The sequence below is a fragment of the Daucus carota genome, chromosome 2, assembly GCF_001625215.2.
Source record: "Daucus carota subsp. sativus chromosome 2, DH1 v3.0, whole genome shotgun sequence".
Taxonomy (NCBI): Eukaryota; Viridiplantae; Streptophyta; class Magnoliopsida; order Apiales; family Apiaceae; genus Daucus; species Daucus carota.
In genome coordinates, this window is record NC_030382.2 from 56,065,541 (window position 1) to 56,085,484 (window position 19,944).

General features: G+C 36.6%; 4 protein-coding genes across 4 annotated transcripts; 1 reads left to right on the forward strand and 3 right to left on the reverse strand.

Annotated features, from left to right (window-relative positions):
- Positions 1-65: 65 nt before the first annotated feature.
- Positions 66-752, forward strand: LOC108207834 (glycine-rich cell wall structural protein 1.0). Its single transcript, XM_017378266.1, has one exon. It carries the CDS (start codon positions 66-68, stop codon positions 750-752), a length of 687 nt encoding a protein of 228 aa, XP_017233755.1.
- A 36-nt stretch (positions 753-788) lies between these two features.
- Positions 789-1,884, reverse strand: LOC108207835 (uncharacterized). Its single transcript, XM_017378267.2, has 3 exons — positions 1,650-1,884; positions 1,366-1,528; positions 789-1,293 (listed from the first exon to the last, which is right to left on the reverse strand). The coding sequence occupies exons 1-3, from the start codon at positions 1,816-1,818 to the stop codon at positions 1,125-1,127; spliced, it is 501 nt and encodes a 166-aa protein (XP_017233756.1). The 5' UTR covers positions 1,819-1,884; the 3' UTR covers positions 789-1,124.
- A 297-nt stretch (positions 1,885-2,181) lies between these two features.
- On the reverse strand, positions 2,182-11,371 carry LOC108207836 (ubiquitin carboxyl-terminal hydrolase 21). Its single transcript, XM_064086948.1, has 15 exons — positions 11,191-11,371; positions 10,936-11,054; positions 9,582-10,020; positions 9,206-9,466; positions 8,827-8,946; positions 8,425-8,526; positions 8,185-8,283; positions 5,679-6,101; positions 5,139-5,259; positions 4,927-5,037; positions 4,584-4,756; positions 4,128-4,466; positions 3,608-3,730; positions 2,936-3,521; positions 2,182-2,841 (listed from the first exon to the last, which is right to left on the reverse strand). The coding sequence occupies exons 1-15, from the start codon at positions 11,257-11,259 to the stop codon at positions 2,540-2,542; spliced, it is 3,387 nt and encodes a 1,128-aa protein (XP_063943018.1). The 5' UTR covers positions 11,260-11,371; the 3' UTR covers positions 2,182-2,539.
- A 1,151-nt stretch (positions 11,372-12,522) lies between these two features.
- Positions 12,523-18,467, reverse strand: LOC108209345 (putative multidrug resistance protein). The gene is made up of 7 exons (XM_017380195.2): positions 16,916-18,467; positions 16,763-16,817; positions 16,496-16,680; positions 15,949-16,406; positions 15,241-15,778; positions 13,182-15,142; positions 12,523-13,089 (listed from the first exon to the last, which is right to left on the reverse strand). Exons 1-7 carry the CDS (start codon positions 17,102-17,104, stop codon positions 12,723-12,725), a joined length of 3,753 nt encoding a protein of 1,250 aa, XP_017235684.1. The 5' UTR covers positions 17,105-18,467; the 3' UTR covers positions 12,523-12,722.
- Positions 18,468-19,944: the final 1,477 nt, after the last annotated feature.

The following is a 19,944-nucleotide window of genomic DNA, read 5'->3' on the forward strand; positions in this document are numbered from 1 at the left end:
GGCGTTTCATTTCCTGCTATTGCCATCAGAGTTGGCTTTTGAATCCTAACTTATAAGTTATTCAAATGGCAACTTATAAAGTTTCGAGTTTGGTTTTTGTTGTTTTGTTAGGTCTGGGGATATGTTCTGCTACTAGAGCTCTTTTTGGTTATGAGGAGAGTGTAGCTGGATATGCACATGGGGGAGTGGATGTTGGACTTAGTGGTGGTGGCGGAGGGGGTGGTGGTCATGGCGGTGGAGGAGGAGCTGGGTATGGAGCGGGGGGAGAGCATGGTGCGGGGTATGGAAGTGGGGGTGGTGAAGGCGGTGGTGCTGGGTATGGAGGTGGGAAAGGAGTTGGAGGCGGCGGTGGTGGAGGTGGTGGAAGTGGTGGTGGAGGTGGCGGTGGTGCTGGTGGTGCGCATGGTGGTGGATATGGAGGTGGTGAGGGTGGTGGTAGCGGCAGTGGTGCTGGATATGGTGGTGCAGGGGGAGCTGGCGGTGGAGGAGGAGGTGGTCATGGTGGTGGTGGCGGTGGAGGTTCTGGTGCTGGGGGAGCTGGAGGGAGTGGGTATGGAAGCGGTGGGGGTTCTGGTGCAGGTGGTGGCTCAGGAGCAGGAGGATATGGCGGTGCAGCTGGGGGTGGAGGCGGTGGAGGCTCAGGTGGCGGCGGTGGAGGTGGTTACGGAGCAGCTGGAGGTGAGCATGGGGCTGGTTATGGAAGTGGCTCCGGGAGTGGAGAAGGTGGTGGACACGGTGGCTATGCACCATGAAAAAACAATGCATGCACTAATATATGAAAAATAAGATTTAATACAAATGCGTGTAAGTTATTGATGTATGATGCAAGCATCCATGCAAATGCTGCAATATGAAGAGCTTCAAACTCACTCTGTAATCTCTTCTGATCACTAAAGTTCTACTATATTTTTACTTATCTCCTCTGCAATATCGAACATAAATTGAACTTACAATATTTATTTAAGAACAGTACTTGTGATATCTCATCATAACCATCCATTGAGAGAAACTGAGGAACTATATATGTAGTAGTAATAGACTTAGTTATTATGCTTCAAAGTTCAAACCTCTCCGCTTGTTCCTTCCAAAACTTACAGACAGTCTAGGTTTCAGAATGGTCGGAATCAAAGCTGGGGAGTAGGTCCTGGTGGCTGTTCGGTGAAACTGTAATGCGCACTGGCGCCCTCACGAGCCCGGGCTTTGATCAGATAATACTCTCCGTGATCATTCATGGCAACAATGTCGCAAAAGACTTTTGCAGCATAGAATGCGACGTCTTTCTTGCTATGGTGCCTAGCATAATATATGAAAAACAGTTGCGTGAATTGATAAAGCGCTCTGCAAATGAAATGAAAACATGACTACCTGTCAATGGCCAGCAGGGTAGGATGCAGACTTGCTATGCGCTCAACAACAAGTAATCGCAGAGGGTAGCCCATTATAGTTGTAACTTGTGGGACTATACCACGATTTCGGCAGAGATTGTGTATGTTCATCATCACATCCTCGGACCACTTTTTGTAAGATACTGACCAAAAAGACAACACTAGTATAGTGATGATGAACTTCTTACACCGCGCTTACAATGAATATACAGAATAACAGATTCATTAGCTAGACTACCGGTGATCTGTGAGGAGTTTACTTACGCGGGATATTAAGCCATGGCGATACTTGGAGGACCGTAATGGTCCAAGCCGCGTCTGTGATAACATGCTCCAGCACCCATGCAAGCAGTTCCAGTGAAGGGTCCTTCAATCCATCCATTACTATGACAACATCTCTGGGGAGATCAAATGAGCTAGGTGGATTTGCCATTTCCGGGTATAGTTGAAAGCGGAATTTTAAACGAGTCGGATGGAGAAGATGAAAAAGGAACTGGTATATTGCATTGAAATCATTATATAAGTGCAGTATTTGGAGTTGCTGAAAGAAGCAAGGAAAGATGTCGGGGTAAACAAGAAAAAACCTAGTTGTTTTGAATAGTTGATGCTAAGTTCAAGCCATAGAGAACACTGGCTTGAGATTCCATATATAAATTTTTACCTCAGGGACAAAATTTATTTTCTTTGGAATTGATGGATTAGAAGCAACACTCATTGAACAGAGCAGCTTTTGATAAGTTACTCGTTACTGAACCACATCTACAATCACTTGGCGAAAAGAAAAGTGGGAGACAAATTCTGGCCGGTAAATGAAATAGGCTTTCTTGTAATTCTTTCACCAAGTCAACATTTACATTTAAAAAATCCTGCAAATGAAAGGAGATCTAGTTTCTGGTCTAAAGCTTAAAATTTCCTGCTCGAATAACATACCCAACAAAATTCTATACCAAACTTTACAACCCAAAAGAGTACCACTACCAACCCAAATTTAAGAAACTTAAGTCTGCAACAATGGATGCAAAATAAGCCGACATGTATTTGAGTTTAAAAGAAAGCTATTCTGCTGGTTCTATAATGATTTCTCATGGACATTTTAATATCATCTACACATCCAAATGAGACAAAAAAGTATATATATCCACGAATGTGCCAAATCAGCGAAACAATCCTGCAGCCAAAGGTCGTGCTAATGACCGAAGGCTAGCCTTTCTGTTGGCAGTTGAAGGACTGTCATCTTTATTTGGACTCACTTCCATTACTTTTCTCCGTTTATTCATAAGTGAATCTTCACTAAGTGACCCAGCGATGGCTGCCGACAATGATTTTCTCCTTGCATCAGGACATGTTCTCAACAATCTCTGTGCTTCTGAACTTTCAAGCTCATTTTGTGACTGCTTTTTTGCAGAGACCTGGTTTACTAACTGCTGATGATCTGTATTCTCGTACAACTTCACATCTGAATGTTCAACAAAAATTCACAATGTAAGTTTATTAACCTCGCATAACATACACTACAACATATTATAAAACACAATGTAAATGCGTAATACCTGCTGACTCATCTCTGTTTATATCTGCAGTAGAAGATCTTGGTGGTGTTTGAGGGTTATCATCATTGCTTTTGATATCATCTGGATTTGAGCTGTGTTGTTGAAGAACTGAGGGTGAAATTGCTCTCATCCCATCACAGTTATCCTTCAAGGATATAATTATTCCAGATGGTGATGTAGTGGTCACTTCAGGTGTAACAGTTCTGTCCTTAATTGCATCAACCGAGGTATCAGTGGGAGAAGTGGCCCCAAGTGGCAATAGAGTACTCATTTGCTGTGAATCATCTTTGTAGTTAATGCCATTGACCGGGTCATCCTTTGATCCACTAGGAGACTCCAAAAAATTATCAGGAGCACCATCACTGGTTCCATTAACATCATAATGACAATTAGTAGCATGATTGGGATATGATGTACGGTTGTCTACATTATCTAACACTGACTTCGGTGAAGTGTTGGAACAGTGTGGATTTAAGAATGGCTTTATATTTTCCAAGTAAGTAGAAAACCATGGTGTCCCCTGCTTTGCGTAGAACAATATATAAGCATCTTGCACAAGAACAAAATTTTCTTGAACCCGCACAACCTATAGAGCAACAATAAGATAACATTCAGTGTAAACCATATATACTTAGGTAGCTGACTCAAAACAGATTGGGTTTGTGTGCTCACCGTCGAGTCATCAAACTTGTACCAGGTGTCTGGGGCAGAACGAATGAAACAGTAATAATGCCCAGAAGTAGCAGAGAATCCATTGTGCACAACAATTGCATATAGTTCATATCTCAGTTCAGCCTACAGGAAAATTTTAGTACACCGTTCATCACATATAAACAAAGGTCTCAAAACTTATATAAAGACAGATTTGATGAGCATATATACACACATGATCAAATTTCATACAACCCTAAAAACACATCAGTAGATGCATGCTATCTAGCCACAATATCTAACCAACACGTGTGCACACGCGACCACAAGAGGGTGAGAAAGTTTATAGATACACAGTACGCACCAGCAGAGTACTATCATCTTATTTACAATCACAAACTTATAGTACAGTGGAAAAGACAGGTTACAGCAATCTTTTAAGATAAGAATATTTATTGCTAATGAGTGTTAGTAGTCAGCACCAGTGCACTATAAGCAGATAGAAAGAACTGAAATAATTTTCAGGAGAAAAGAGACTCACATCACTGTTTTGACTGCTGTTAGTGTAGGGCTGCAAGTCCAATGCCAGTGGAAACCCTACAAACGTTTCAATTTTCTCAATATATGAGCCATCATTCTTGAATCTCTTTAAGTGGAAAGCAGCAATTGAAGGAGTCTCGTCTAATAAAAGCTGCTTCTCGATCGACACTTCTTCCTTGCAGTTTTCACACGTAAACTTTGTTTCTGGATCTTCAATTCTTTCGAGCTTTGTAAATGATTCAAGAGCAGCCTCGAGGGTGGTTACATCTTTAATCTCCAGGCTCAAATCAATTGAAGGCTCATAAGTATCAGACACATGACCACAATTGCAACACCTAAGCTGAAATTTCATGCAAAAAAATAAACAATTAGCTCTAATAAAGACATAAAGGTAAACTTAACAATTTAGACACAAGATAATAAGTGGTCTAGATATTAATTACATGTGAATTCTTACTTTGCTAACAAGACGGCCACCGAAAGCCTGTTTGACAAAATTATCTTTCTTTTCACCCGGGATCATCTCCTTAAACATAGAATCACTAGAAGAGCTCTCAAGTCTGTCAAGAAAGCACTGCAGGAATTCATGAGCATCCTCCTGCTGATATCTCTGGAAACTAGAAGAAAAATCTAGTGGTAATCAAATCAAGGATCACAGCATCCAACGTTTATTATTAGTTATTCAGAAGATGACATGTCAAAATGTTTATAGACGTGTATAAACAATTCTAATTCCTTCAAACTTCAAACATTAAAGCATCATTCATGCATGAAACATACAAAAACATAGGAAAGGATACAACTCAAGTTGTCAACAAGTTTCCAAGGGGAAACCACACTTCCCGTAGAACTCAATGAAATTTCAACATGACCTCGGAAAGCGCAGATTAAACAGATCCCATTAATATGACCTGCAACCAAACACAACTTTCAACTATAACGAAGTAACACTTAAATTCAATTAATTTCCTAAAACAAAACAAAACAACAAAATATAGTCAAAGTATCTTACGGTCGCAAGGCGTAACATGATCATAAGTTCGAACACCCTCAACTAACCGAACAGTATGTGTAAAGCATTGCACAATCGCATTAAGAAAACAAGTATTTCCCAAATTCGCCAGCCCTGCGCCCTGCAAAATTCAAACATTTACACGCGCACCTACATACAATTATACAAACACCAAAGATACCATAAATCAACTCACTAATCAAACATGCATTACAAAACACACACACGATCACACATATACAGAATAAAAACCACAACCTGCACCCTGCAAAATTCAAACATTTACACACACATCTACATACAAACACCATAGATACTATAAAATCAACAATCAAATATGCATTACATGTTACGCACACAAAACACATGATCACACACATAGAGTATAAAAACCATGACCTGCACGGCTGCACCCTGCAATATTCAAACATCTACACACACAAACACCAAAGATACTACAAATCAACTCCCTAATCAATCACGTATTACACACTATTCACATACACACACAATCACACATATAAAGTATAAAAACCATACCACCAAAGACGGCTTTTCGTCGAACCAAACCGGGGAAAACGAATTCCAGGGCCGGTAATCAAATGCAGACCAAGGTTGACCCCACCTATAACTCAGAGGCCTATACGAATACACCGAATAACTATTAATGGGTGATGGACAAATTAGATTCCCATCATCATCACCATCTTCACACGATTTAGTATCACCCCATAAAGAATCATCAGAAGGATCACCCAAATCATTAGCATCAATATACACCTCAGGAACTGAAAATGAGTCATCAAAATCATCATCATCATCTGGGGTTTCTGGCGAATCATCACTCGAAGAATGTTCATAATCAACTGAATCGGGAGACGTGCTGTGATCATCTTCACTGTTTTCGAGGTGGGTGTCCATTGAATTGGAGAATTTTGAGAAACAGAAATAAAAATTAGGGTTTTAAAAATTGGGGGTTTACGAAATTGAAGAAATGGGGGTGAAATTGAAGCAAAAGGGTGAAAGGGTAAGATGAGAACTAGGGTTTCGGTGAATTGAAAAAAGAGAGGGAAAATGAAGCCGCCATTTATGATTTATTTTGTGTGTATACAAACTATAGATACAGACGCACAGTAAAATTGGGTTTGGATTTTAGAAATGAAGACGACAGAAAAGTTAAGTAGAGGATACGGGTCGGGTTTTGTACGGTGGATCATGGATATTTATTTGAGATAAGATTTTCCTTTTTCACATTTTTTTTTCTGAATTATATGGAATAAAGGATACTTGTACAGTTGTACATTCGTACTTTGTGATTATCAGATGTACACTTGCGTTAATCTATACCGTTAAATTAATTTCTCAAGTTTTCCCTTACCAGATTAGGAATAAAAAAACGGTTTGTCTAGTGTGTGCCCATGGGCACATGCTAAGCACAAAAATTTATAGTTTTAGAGGGTTTTGATTGGTGTGGTTGTTGTAAATGCAGTGGGGCCATCATTATTGAAGAGTGTAAACCAATCAAAACCCTCCAAATTCATAGATTTTGGTGCTTAGCATGTACCCATGGGTACACCATAGAAAAACCGATAAAAAAATACGCCTAAACTTTTTTCCTTTTTTATCACGCGTAGTCTGCTACACCCCTGAGGCCCTGACTCGCAGAGTGGTTTATCCTAGATACAGGTTTGACATCCATTTTAAAAATAACATATATTTATGATTAAATTATTAAGAAAATCATTTTAATAAAATAATATTTAAATATTTATAAAATTTAAAATTAATTTATAAATCAAATATTTAAATATTATTTATTTTAAAGATTATAACATATAAATATTTTATATTATTTAACGGAGGCAAAATAACCATTTTAGTGGCTATTTTCGCCTTGCATGCTCCCACTAACCATGACTCAAATGTTCAACGTAAACTTAAAATGATAATTTATAATTAATTTATTGGAACCCCGCGTAATTTTTAATATTTTTGTATAATTTTATTTTGTTTTAATAATTTTTTAATATCTACTTACTATCATATTTGAATATGTTATTCTATATTCTATTTTACTAATTATATAATCATATTCTTATTTTAGATACAAACCTATAACAAAATGCATATTATAAAATATAAAAATACTACTACTAAATTATTTTTATATATCAATATTTTTGTTAAATATAAGAAATTTATTTATTATTTAAATTTAATATTTATACTTCTATAATTCCAATATTAAAATTGAATATATTTTTTCTATTATAATTAGCCGGGATCAAACTCTGATCAAAAAGTTTATAATTTAGACGTAGTTTTATATTAGTGAGAATTTATGAATTATTAAAAAGTAAAATGTGACATAATTCTTTGAATGTCAAAATTAATTTTTTATTAGAAAGATTATAAAACTAAAATAAATTATATAAAAAATATATTTCACAAATTTCTAATTTCAAATTAATTTTTAATATATTAAACATTTCTCAACTTTGTGGTGAAAATGAGGGCTTTAACCTTCACAATTAGGCTAACCAGGCTTAGGTACTATTTGGGGTCAGCTTAGCTTTTAGCTAGAAAGATGCTTTTAGAAAAAATAGGTCCTCCCACATTTTTGGAAAAAGCTGAGCTTTTGCAGGAAGCTGTACTAATTTCACTATTAAACCTCACCATAAAAAATAATTTTTTTTTTTGAATAAAATATTTTTTTTATATTTCAACTTAAAATAAGCAAATATCAAAAAAATTACCAAACAATTATTTGATTTCTACAACAGCACCACACAGCACTCCCAAACAGACCCTTATTGTGAAGGACTGAAGGGATTACCGGAATAGTCGTGCAGTATTCTGCCAAGATATGAGAAAAAGAATAGTTGTTGAATACTATTAACTTCTTTGCCTACAAAAGAATGCTAGGAAGCAATACTCTTCCTTTTACCACCCATTCATTTACATTTAATATGTATATATATGCTTGTGTTGTCGACAAAATCTCAAACCACTAAAAATGCAAGATAACTTTTTACAGATCGCTCTATCCTGAATATTCATCATAATAAATTGACGACACAATGGAGGTGAGCTTTTTCCCAGTTTCTCCAGCAATACTCTTAAGGGAAGAGAGATCTTGATGTGCCTACAACAAGAACGAGGTCAGTTTCGATTTTCAGTACATGAAAACAAGATCACAATAATTTTTCTGCTGTGAACAATTGTACAATGTATCCTCTAAAACATAGAGATTAGGGTATTGGACGTGCTTCCAGAAACTACGAACCTGAAAAGACAGCCGGTTAATAAGGTCGCTTGCTGAAATATCAATACCTAAGTCATTTCCATTCTTACCAAAAAGATCTGCACTTGATATAGCTGTGGAACCCTGAAAGAAACCCACAAAAAAACGTTCATACAACAGTGTGAGCTGTTACACAATCTATATGTAAAGCTTTCACGAGATGACCAAGCCATCAACAAAATACACATATATTACAGGAGGGATATTGTATGATCTTGCTTGATTGACGACATGCTTATTCTAAAGATTATACGAGTCAACAAGTAACAGCTTGTTCATTTAGAATACTTGCAAGGTAAATGCTGAACCAAGCACAAGTAGGAATTGAAAACTAAATTAAAAAGAGCAAATTGCAGATTGCTTCCAAAAATAACGGGCACTTACAGAGAACTTCTTCAGGGAAACTTGATGGTCAAACCCTTTGTTTTGATCCCCAAAAAATTGTGATGATGAAATCGATTTTGCATTCGAGAACTTCTTCCTCGCCTCATCACTTTCTTTGACCTGAGCGATACAAAATGTAAATATCACTAAAATTATGCATTAATATGAGCATTCTCACTGTTGTCATAGCATATAACGAACTTCTTACGTCTCGAGATTTGCAACAAACACAACCATGCACACAGAGATACTATAGAGTATTTGAAACTAAGTGGATTATTTGATATTAAAGATAAATGTAAAACGACAACTATTACAATATTTAAAACAGAATTTCTTTCTTAGAACTTATAAACCAAACAAATGTCATAGAACTTACTTCAACTTTATATGATGAGCTAGGCTTCTTATGGATTCCATTTTCCATACCATAATCAGAGAAAAAGCTTGATGATGCTGGCACGGTTACATGACTGACAACTTGGTTCCCTCCAGGACCCTTATGTGCTGCCACTTGGGTGTTATCTACATATTCAAAGCGAGACGTCAAAGAAGTCTTAACTGCTGGGGTGCTACTTATCGATGTGGAAACTTGTACAGGTGCTGCTTCAGGTTTCTGGTCATAAAGACTCTCACTAGGCTGCAATTTTAAGGAAAGAAAGTCAATATGTGAAACAGGCAATAAAATAACTAAAATTCAAATCATAAACTAATTCAAACAAGTTACAGATAGGCCGTAGAAAAGCAAGGTCCACCTTAGAGCTAAGCTTTCGAGCACCGAGCCCGCCAGTCTTCCCAGTTTTTTTGGCACCAAGAGGCTTCTTCACTGAACTGGTAAGAACTGAATGAGGTGCTCTGGCTCTGGGCGAAGAGGTCACATCAGGAGTTTCTTTATTTTCTGAAGAATTTCCGTTTAAGGATTCCTGGACTTTGGTATCAGGAAAACCATTAACAGCTTGTACTGACTGAGGACCAACTGGAGACGTCGGTAAACTAGTCCCCTCTTTAGAACTTTTAGCAACTTCCTTCAAAAGCAGTTGCTTGTATAATTCAGCAGCCCTTGATGTGTACTTAGCCTCAGTCTTGCCTCCATCAGTCCAACCATGTTGTTTGAAGAAAACTTGAGCACGATTATTACCACCAAATGCCATCATTTTTAACTGATCTGAAGTCCATGAGTCTAAATTAGTTGACCTGCACACAATATGATACGTTCAAAATTATTAGCAAAACATATCCCCAGAATGACATGCTTATTATATACTCTATAACTTAGTTTTCCCTTCTTGACACTTCAGGCTCAAGGATTTCTCCACTTCGACCTTTTACTTCTTGTAATAAAATTCAACAAAGAAAGAAAAAGTTATATGCCCCTCATACAGATTTGAAATAAAGTATGACAACTAGGGTGCTTCTAATAATTTTGATTTGCACTTCCCCATTATACAAGCACTTAAAGTATTTGGCAACAAAAAGGTTTCAGGTTATCTGAACAAAAAAGGGTGAAACTCACACTCACACCCACACCCACATACTATCTGCTAGATCCAAAATTCAATATCAGTCATGATTTTGCACATTATACTTTATTTTAATTAACGTCTGATATAATCTGTTACAAGGTATCGAACACAATGACTTGTAAATAATGTAAAGAAAATAACTAAATTATTTATAGTATCAATAAACAATTAGATTTAAAAATGAAGACTAGATTGAATTGTAGAAGTAATCTGCAGAGTCATCCTTGAGCACTATGGTTTTGCAAAGAAACACAAATAGAGAATCTCTTGCATCATTCCTACCATGCGTATGTTGCCTTACACAATATGTATTCACAGAATCCATAAAATCACAACTTATGCACCTAAACAACTCCTAAACCCTAATTAATCATAACACTTTCAATTTACAAGATCCTGCAATGCAGCATCGGCAATCTGGTTAGATATAATACTAACAGATAATAGCACAAGCAACATTCTATATTAGAGCTTAATACAGCTAAACAAAAATTAAGTTCTATTTTATTTTTTTTTGAAGCATAAAGAAACAACACAAACCCGAAAACCATATCTCAAAAACAAAGAAAAGTAATTGAAAACTAACCTGACAAAGCTGATATGAACACCAAGGCTCCTATGAGTTGCTGAGCAATCAATACACAGAAAAATCCCATATGTAACTGAGGCCCAAGTTGGATTCTTGGCATTGCAATCAAAACACATCTACACCAAAATCCAAACTCAATCACATCAACACACAACAGCCCACTATAAAATAATAATAACCCAGATCTCAAAATCAAATTAAAGGCACCCCAGATTAAAAAAAATCAACAAATTGCGCAAATCTTTTTTTTACCTTGTTCTCTGATTTTGCTTTCAATTTCTTGAAAACAGCATTTTTATCAACAAAACTCTCTGACGCCATTGTAAAAGTCCCAAGAGGAGGAAGAACACGGGTTGAATTCCGAGACCTCCCCAAGGAACTATGATCAAAGATGGTAATGAAAATCTGGCAGAGAGAAATATATGAATAACCGAAAAATCTGTGTATTTATATACTTTGTGAGTACCCAAATTACCCTTTTTGCTTTGGTATTTGATGGTGGGACGTTGCTGTCTTGGTTAGGTGTTTTGGTAATTAGATGGAGAAATATCCTTGTCAACTGATATATAATTATGTAAATTAATAATTTAATAAGGATGTTTACCATCTTAATTTAAGTTTTTAGGTACCTCGTACATGTGCGAGCTTAACCTTGACCCTTTTAGTCAATGTCAATAAACATTCTGTCCCTTATGATCTGTGTGTTTACTTTCAGCAGTTGCTCGCTGATCCGACGGAACTCAGAGTCGATTGACCTTGACTTATAATTTAGGGTGATTTATGAGATAAGTTTGGAGTTTAAGGCCCTGTTTGGAAGTTAGAGGTTTGAGCAAAAATGAGATGGTTTCGAGGTTTGACCACTAGAACCGCTAATTTTAGTGTTTGGTAGTTAACGGATTGAAATAGAGGTTTAGGTCGAAAAAGCTAATTTTAAAAAAGCTACTTTGAGAAGCTTTTTGGATTAAAGGTTTTGATTTGTGTCAGAAAAAGCTAATCAATCAGCTATTTACCAAACAGTTTTACGAGAAACAGTTTTACGAGAAACGGCTAATTCAATCCGCTATTCAAAACATCTAATTCAATCACTTAGTTAAAACATCACATTCAATCTGCTAAGTTTGGGCCTAAATATTTATCGGAGTAACTTTGATTTATCGATGCTTTGTTAGTTATTAAAATTATAATAATAATGAATTTCATTGTTATATTTGTTTTTTTTTTTTGAAACATCATTGTTATATTTGTTATTAACCGAAATAAAATCAATCAAAATTTGGTGATAATAATTTTAGATCTCTAGCATATTAACGGGAATGAAACTAATCAAAAATTGTGAATTAATTTGATAATAGTTTTGGGTCGCTATCATCTTTTTTAACACAATTTATTTAGAAATTTGCTGAATTTGAGATCCGATCCATCATACTAATTTCTACAACGCTGGTTATTTTCAACTTCAAGTGCATTCAGCAGCTGTTAATGTGGAGTCCTTCCAGAATTTTTAGAGAAAAAATAGGGAGGAAAAAGCTGGCATGGCCGCATATGGTGCATCTTGATTCTTGCATGTGCATAACAGCATCAGACTCGCCATTTTAATAATTTTTGAGAACTTCTAAATTTAATATCTCATTTTTACATAATCGTCTCACATTGATGCTTACCCTCAAGGCTAAAAGATGTTGAGTTTGATACTTTCTTGTTGCAGCCGAATCAAGAGACATAGGACATTATAATAATGTAACTCCACATAACAAACTCAAAACTGAGCTCAATTTATAAATATGTCATGTCATCCCCCTCTGTAGCTTTGCTAAAGAGCAGTAAGAACCAGCCTCGCCAAGAGCAAGAAGATCTGAATGAGATCCTTGTTCGACAATTTTTCCATTGCTGATCACAGCGATGGAATCTGATTTACGGATAGTAGATAAGTGGTGAGCTATAACTATACACGTACGATCCACCATCATTTTCTTCAATGCCTTTTGTACTATGTTTTGGGAAATACTATCTAGTGCACTAGTTGCTTCATCTAGGAGAAGGATTCTTGAATTCTTCAGTATTGCTCGGGCGAGTGCTATTCGTTGTTTCTCTCCCCCTGATAGCTGGACGCCTCTTTCACCGCAATATGTGTTGTATCCATCTTTCATTGAGCTACATTGTACAGAAATGAAAAACAAACGGTTGAGATTATTATTTTGTTGCAGTAAGTTATATGAAGAGGGAGAGTGGTAAGTGTGATGTACCTAATGAATTCATCAGCATTGGCAAGACGCGATGCTTCCCTTATTTCAGCTTCTGTGGCATTTTCTTTTCCATACACAATGTTCTGCAGAATTGTCCCGCCCAAAAGTGTTGGCTCTTGACTCACTAATGCAATATGTGATCTCAGACTTCTCAAGTTGTAGCTCTTTACGTCGCGTTTATCTATCAAAATTGACCCTTTTAATGGATCATAAAATCTTTCAATCAGTCCAATAATAGTGGACTTTCCTGAACCACTTTGTCCCACGAGAGCAACTGTCTTTCCAGCATCAATCTTAAGATTCAACCCTTTGAGGATCATTTGTTCAGGTCTTGACGGATATGCAAAGAAGATGTTGTTTATTTCTATATTACCCTTCATTGTCTCTTCGACTATGATTCCTTTTGGATCCTCAGGTTCAAGTTCACTCTTCCGGTCAAGAATCCTAAATAACGAACTGATTGCACTGCTACTTTCGGCTAAATCTGAACTCATGCTACCTGCTTCTGCTATTGTTTTAGCGCTTGCCATCAAAACAAAAAAAGCTTGAAAAAGGTTTTTTGACTGCAACAATCCTTGACTTTGAAGTCTTCCTCCATACCAGAATGTTACAACGACAGATATTGTTGTCAGGAAATGGACACAGAAATACCCCATTGCGGTGATCCATGAAAAAAGTTTGCTTTGCTTCCTAGGTCCTTCCATTGCTAAGGAAAATAAGCTCAGCAATCTTTTTTGAGATGAGAATGCAGTTATAGTTCTATGATTGACAACTGCTTCACGGGCTAGTTTGCTTCCTTCATTTTGAGCAATTCGGGTTTTTTCAGATAATATCTTCATTAGCGATGCCTTTCCATAGAAAATCCCTATGAGTAGAGGCTGCATGGCAATCAAAACAATGGCTAACCTCCATGTTGCAATTAGTGCAAGTGTGTATGACATTGAAGCATTCAAGATGGCCTGAACCAACAATGACATTCGATCTCCTATGAGAGACCTGACCTTGCTAGCTTCTGTAGTTATTCTTGCACATATTGCTGCGCTTGAGTTTTCATCCCTGTCAAAATATCCTATTTCAAAAGTAAACAGATTTGTAAGCACCTTCTCTCGAAATCTTTTGGTCAACCTCTCACCCATGACTCCAAAATCATAGTGTTGGAGGATACTGCAAAGGAAGTTAAACACTGCAAGGTATAAGAAGATGTATATATACAATTTAATCTCTGATTTTATCTTTGAATTTTCCGGTAGAAAGTATACTGAAACAAGTGATCCCAAGAAATAAGAGAAGACAGGCTGAATTGCACCAGCACCAGCAGCTCCTAAACAGCCTAGCAACATCTCTTTCCACTCAGGTGCATTCAATTTCAACAAACTCAATTTCAAATAAGAAGTGTTTGAGGAATTTATCAAGTCCACGTCCTCTCTATTATTGGCAGGAAGGATATCAAATGGCGTTAACTCAACAAATGATATTGAAGGACTGCTTATAATGCCCGAGCTTGAATTGACAGAAATCTTTGGTGACTGCTTGTTCCTCGCAACCTTTGATAATTTCATGTTTCTGTTCCTGAAATTGTTTTTAGCTCCTTCTGAGTTATAGTAAGTGCTAGATTTGTCATCCCGGTTTGTTTGTTGCATTTGAACCATTCTCCGATAGGCCCCTCCTTTATTGTTCATTTGCATTAGTTCAGTATGAGTTCCAAGTTCTATTACTCTCCCAGACTGAAGAACTGCTATGTTATGAGCTCGATGGACTGTGGCAAGGCGGTGAGCAATGACTATTGTTGTCCTTCCAACTGAAGCCTGATCCAGAGTTTCTTGCACTACCTTTTCAGATTGTGCATCTAATGCACTTGTAGCCTCGTCAAGCAGAAGGATCTTTGGGTCCCTGATTAAAGCCCTTGCTATTGCTATTCTCTGCTTTTGGCCACCAGATAGTTGCACCCCAGACTGCCCTACCTAATCAAGGCAGCAATAAGCTTCAGTTTAGTCGAGTCGGTTAATAAAAAAAAAGAGGCTTATTCTTTTTTAAAGGAAATTGAACTGATGCAACTTACTCGAGTATCATATCCTTCAGGTAAACTGCTGATAAAATTATGAGCATTCGCAGCATGAGCTGCTTTGATAATGATTTCCATAGATGCCCCTTCCTTTCCAAACATAATATTTTCCTTGATTGATGTTGCAAAGAGAATTGGCTCTTGACTCACCAGCCCCATTTGAGATCTTAACCATTTTAAAGATAAGCTCTTTACATTGGACCCATTAATAAGGATGTCACCTTTGACAGGATCATACAACCTTTCGAGCAAAGAAATGACTGTGGACTTGCCACAACCACTGGTTCCAACAAGTCCTAAAGTCTCCCCACCACCAACTTTGAGATTAAAACCTTCAAGGATCATGGTACTGGGCCTGGATGGATAACTAAAAGAAACATCTACAAACGCAACATCTAGTCTTGCTGCATCTAAAATTTGTCCTTCATCTTCAAGGTCAATCAGAGAAACTCTATTAACTGTCGCTGAAATCCTTAAAGCAGCTGCCCTTGCCTCCGCAAAGAATGAGATGTTTGGGAGAGCACTCATAGCTGCCCTGAAGTTTTAAGAAGAGAACTTAAAAGGTTAGTTTGTAATTAATAATACTTTAAAAAAGATTAATTTGTTCAAAATTGTATTGACTAAGTGATTTGCATCAAGATTGACATTTTGAACTGTCTCTCATTGTGGGAGGGTTGGAGTATTAGCTTTGTGAGGATAACTTACACTCCTCCTACAAAAATGCACAAACCAGATATGAATACTTGGCCACCATTCTCCCCTCGTTGAGTTATAAGAAGACTCCCAATCCAAGCTTGACAGCCCCAAGCTGCATAAATTACGCCCATGCATCCTATAAGCAGCCCTTTTGTTAAACCTTGTTGTATCCCAAGCTCCATACAGTTTTCAAATGCTTCGTTGAGCCTGTCCAATGTTTGGTTTTCCCCAACACATGAATACACAGTTCGGATTGAGGAGATTGCCTGTTCTGCAATCGCACCAGCTACCCCATTGGCATCAGTAATCTCCTTCCCGAGATTCATCATTAGTTTACCAAATCCTACTCCAGGAATTATAAATACAATTGTCAACGGGATGCTGGCCAGTGCTAGTCTCCATGACAGTACGAAACCACATATGAAGCAGAGGATGAACATTGAGAATTGAGCAATGCACAGAGGTATCTGAATTACGCAACCACAAAAGCACGTTATAACTTAATTGTAATGATTTCTCAAACACTTGGTAGTGGATTTAGTCCTTAATTAGTTACCTTCTCAGCTATAACATTTTGAATAGAATAAGCATCGACTGAGATGCTGGAGATGACATCAAAGGTCGTAGAAGAACCTGCGTGTTCATCAAAAAAACCAACTTCTTGACTGAGGATTGATCTCAAATATTCGACTCTCATTCGTGATGTTTGCCTCTCTGCGGTTCTTGTCCAACATATTCCATCTGTGAAACACAGACGGTTATAGTACTAGTATATCATTAGACTTTACAGATTAGTAAATAGACTTTGCTCACGGTTGCTTACCTACAAAAGCAGCTACTCCAACTCCAACAGCAACATAAACTAACCTGAGTGCATACTGTAAAAACATTAAATCAGTTACATAAAACCACAAAACCTTAAATCACAGCTCAAAAATTAATGCCTTATTATGTCCCATAGAATTATAATGCATACCACGTTTGGAGCATCATATGAAGAGTTAGATCTGTCTCCAGAATCAGCTTGTGCTAAACTACTGATCATATCACTGAGTATGAGCATCGTAGCAGGGATCATCATCCCTTCTCCTATGCATCCTATTGTCCCGAAGAACAACAGCAGCTTGTCGATTCCATCAGCATAACTCAGCATGCCAGCTCCCATATGATTAGTAGAATCACATACATACACAACTACAAAGCAAGTATGTAAATGTACCTAAATTTTTTCTAGTAAAATTCAACAAGAATGACAGTTATATGTATCCCTGTCTAGCATCTATGTAGTCACACACTGTTGAGCAAAAACGGACAGATTAATAAGCATATTCGAGGCAGAGCGGCCTAATAAAATGGGCTATAATGCTATTGCGCCGAAAGAATCAAGATAACTGGTTAATTTTTACAGCTCAAAGATTTCTTTTTTCGGAATGAAAGGGGAAGAGACAAATATATTCATAGGAATGAAAGGTAAATCCGATCTTATAGAAGTGCGAGTGTCCTGATCATCTCTCATTTTATTCTTCCGATTGTCTGCATACCACGACGACTTAGTAAACTGGTGAGCCATTCTCATCTACTTCCTACATTGTACTAAATCAATTTTGTCAACTTCGTCTGACAAACAAAGATTACGAGTCAAATATTGATGATATCTAGATCGAATATCATAATATTCCGAAATTTATAGGACATGCGTATTTGTTTATCACTTAAAGAATCGAATCTGTTATGAAGATACTGGAATATTAGAATATTTCTTACATGAGACTATAACAGTTGGTTCATTTTATTTGCATGATAAATGACATTTCTCCTTGGTGGCTGAGTTCATCTCTAGCAATCTGAGTGAACTCGTACTTTTTGTCTATGAACTGCCAGTATCATAGCATGTATAAAATAACAGCATGAGTAATAATATCCTATTCATCACGACCATCAACATTTAACACTAAAAATTTAAACAAAAAAATAGATATATTATCTCCATGATGGAAAATGTTAGATATCTCAAAATTGTTCCTCATTTTTTCCCAAATCCTACGTGACAATATTTAATTGGTTCCACTTACACAAATATAATGAAAACTTCCTTATGCAAATAAACCAACCAATTAAAATCAGTCATTTATTTTGTAAAAAAAAATCAGTCATTTATTTTTGAGAAGATTTAGGGTGCGTATCTCTCTGATATATATTCTCCTTCCGGGCCTTCATAATGCCATGTTTCGCATCGAATCCATGTGCCAACTCTGTTTTCTCTCCGCCCTCCACCGCTTCGATCGCGATTCCCCCATCCTCGTCCTCCAATATAATATTACTCATTGCTTGTATGATGTTACTCGATGATGCCATGATTATTGAATAAACCGATGATAGCTCGATGATGATTGACCAACAGCAACTCGCCATGTCAATAGACAAGACGAAAGGAAAAAGGGGTTTTTTTCCCCAAATCTGAAAGTAGGTTTAGAAACAGTATACATACATATTCCTGTGCTATGGTCTCGTGAAAAAAGCTCTCAAAATCATGTTCTTCCATCTCATTTTTATCTAGTTACTCCTCTGTTTCAATTTACATGTTCATTTTGAAGGGAAAAAAAAATTGTTTCAAATTAGTTATCCACTTCAACTTCCAATGAAAAATCATATTTTCAAAGTCAATTGTACTCCACATATTTCTTTTTTATATTTACTAAATCAATCTCATTCCACATATTATAGTCATTTAATGCATCTAATTTGCCAACATCCATTTTTCTTGAACTGTGTGATTTTTTTAAAGTAGACATCTATTTTAAATCGGAGGGAGTATCTTTTTTTATTTCGTCCATACCAGAGCTCATTGAAATGATTTGAAAGAGCGTTTAAGAAACGGCAGGCCACTGTTTCATATGAATAAAACTCGTCAAAATTGTACTCTCTCTGTTTTTTTTATATGTCACTTTTGACTTGGACACGTAGTTTTAGGTAGGTTGACCGGCTAGTAAAAATTAAAAATTATTATTTTTAATTGATTTTTTTTGTGAATTAAAGTTTTGATTGTATATTTTTATTAAAAAACGAAAATTTCAAAAATAATACTTTTAACTACCCGGTCAAAACACTTAAGAATTTGTGTCAAAAAGTTAAACGTGATATATTTAAAAACGGAGAGAGTACTAAAGATGATTCATATTTGCAGGTGGACGCTTTGACAACAAAGCGTGGAAAACAAGGTGGATGGGTTGTACTTGTACAAGGCATTTTGAACCAGGTTGAATCTATAAAAGGAATTGTTCGAACTTCGAAGAGTTCATAACTTTGTTGTAGTTCCATTTTCTGTTATTGACAAGTTGTGCAAACATCGTTGCTGTTCCTGGTAGAGCTAGCTAGTGCTGAACAAACGACACGATGTATTTGTTATCGGTGCCACAAATAAGGGTGTGCGTGCGGCCATATGTCAAGAGAATCCCGCTCTAAACAACATTAACTATATTTTATATATCATCACTCAACACACCTTGAACAGGCTGTAGGCATAGAGCCGAAGCTTAACCCCGCCGCAGTGTTATTAGACCGATCATGACCTTATTAGCCCCCACTCAGACCCATCCCAAGACCCTTCTCATTCCAGTTAATTGCAATAATGTGTATTTAGTGGTTTATATATCTACGCGGGTAGTCCGATTCTCTTCCATGTTGGTTTCGCTTTACTTGTCCATATTGTTCTTGCTCTGTAGTTGTTTAACTAGTGCATTTGCTGCTAGATGGAAAAAGCTGCGATGGTTGCCTTGAATTGCAGGGACTGCAATATTAAGATGCTAATTCGTAATTTATTATTTACAATTTAAATTTTAATATTATTTTATTAGTATTTTTCTATTAATAAATTGAATTTTAATTGAATTTTATTAATTAACTAATTATATTTTCACACAAAAATTCAGTTTTTATAATTTATTATCTATTTATAAATATTTTGTTGTTATTAATATGTAGATACTATATTTGTCGTGTAACGGA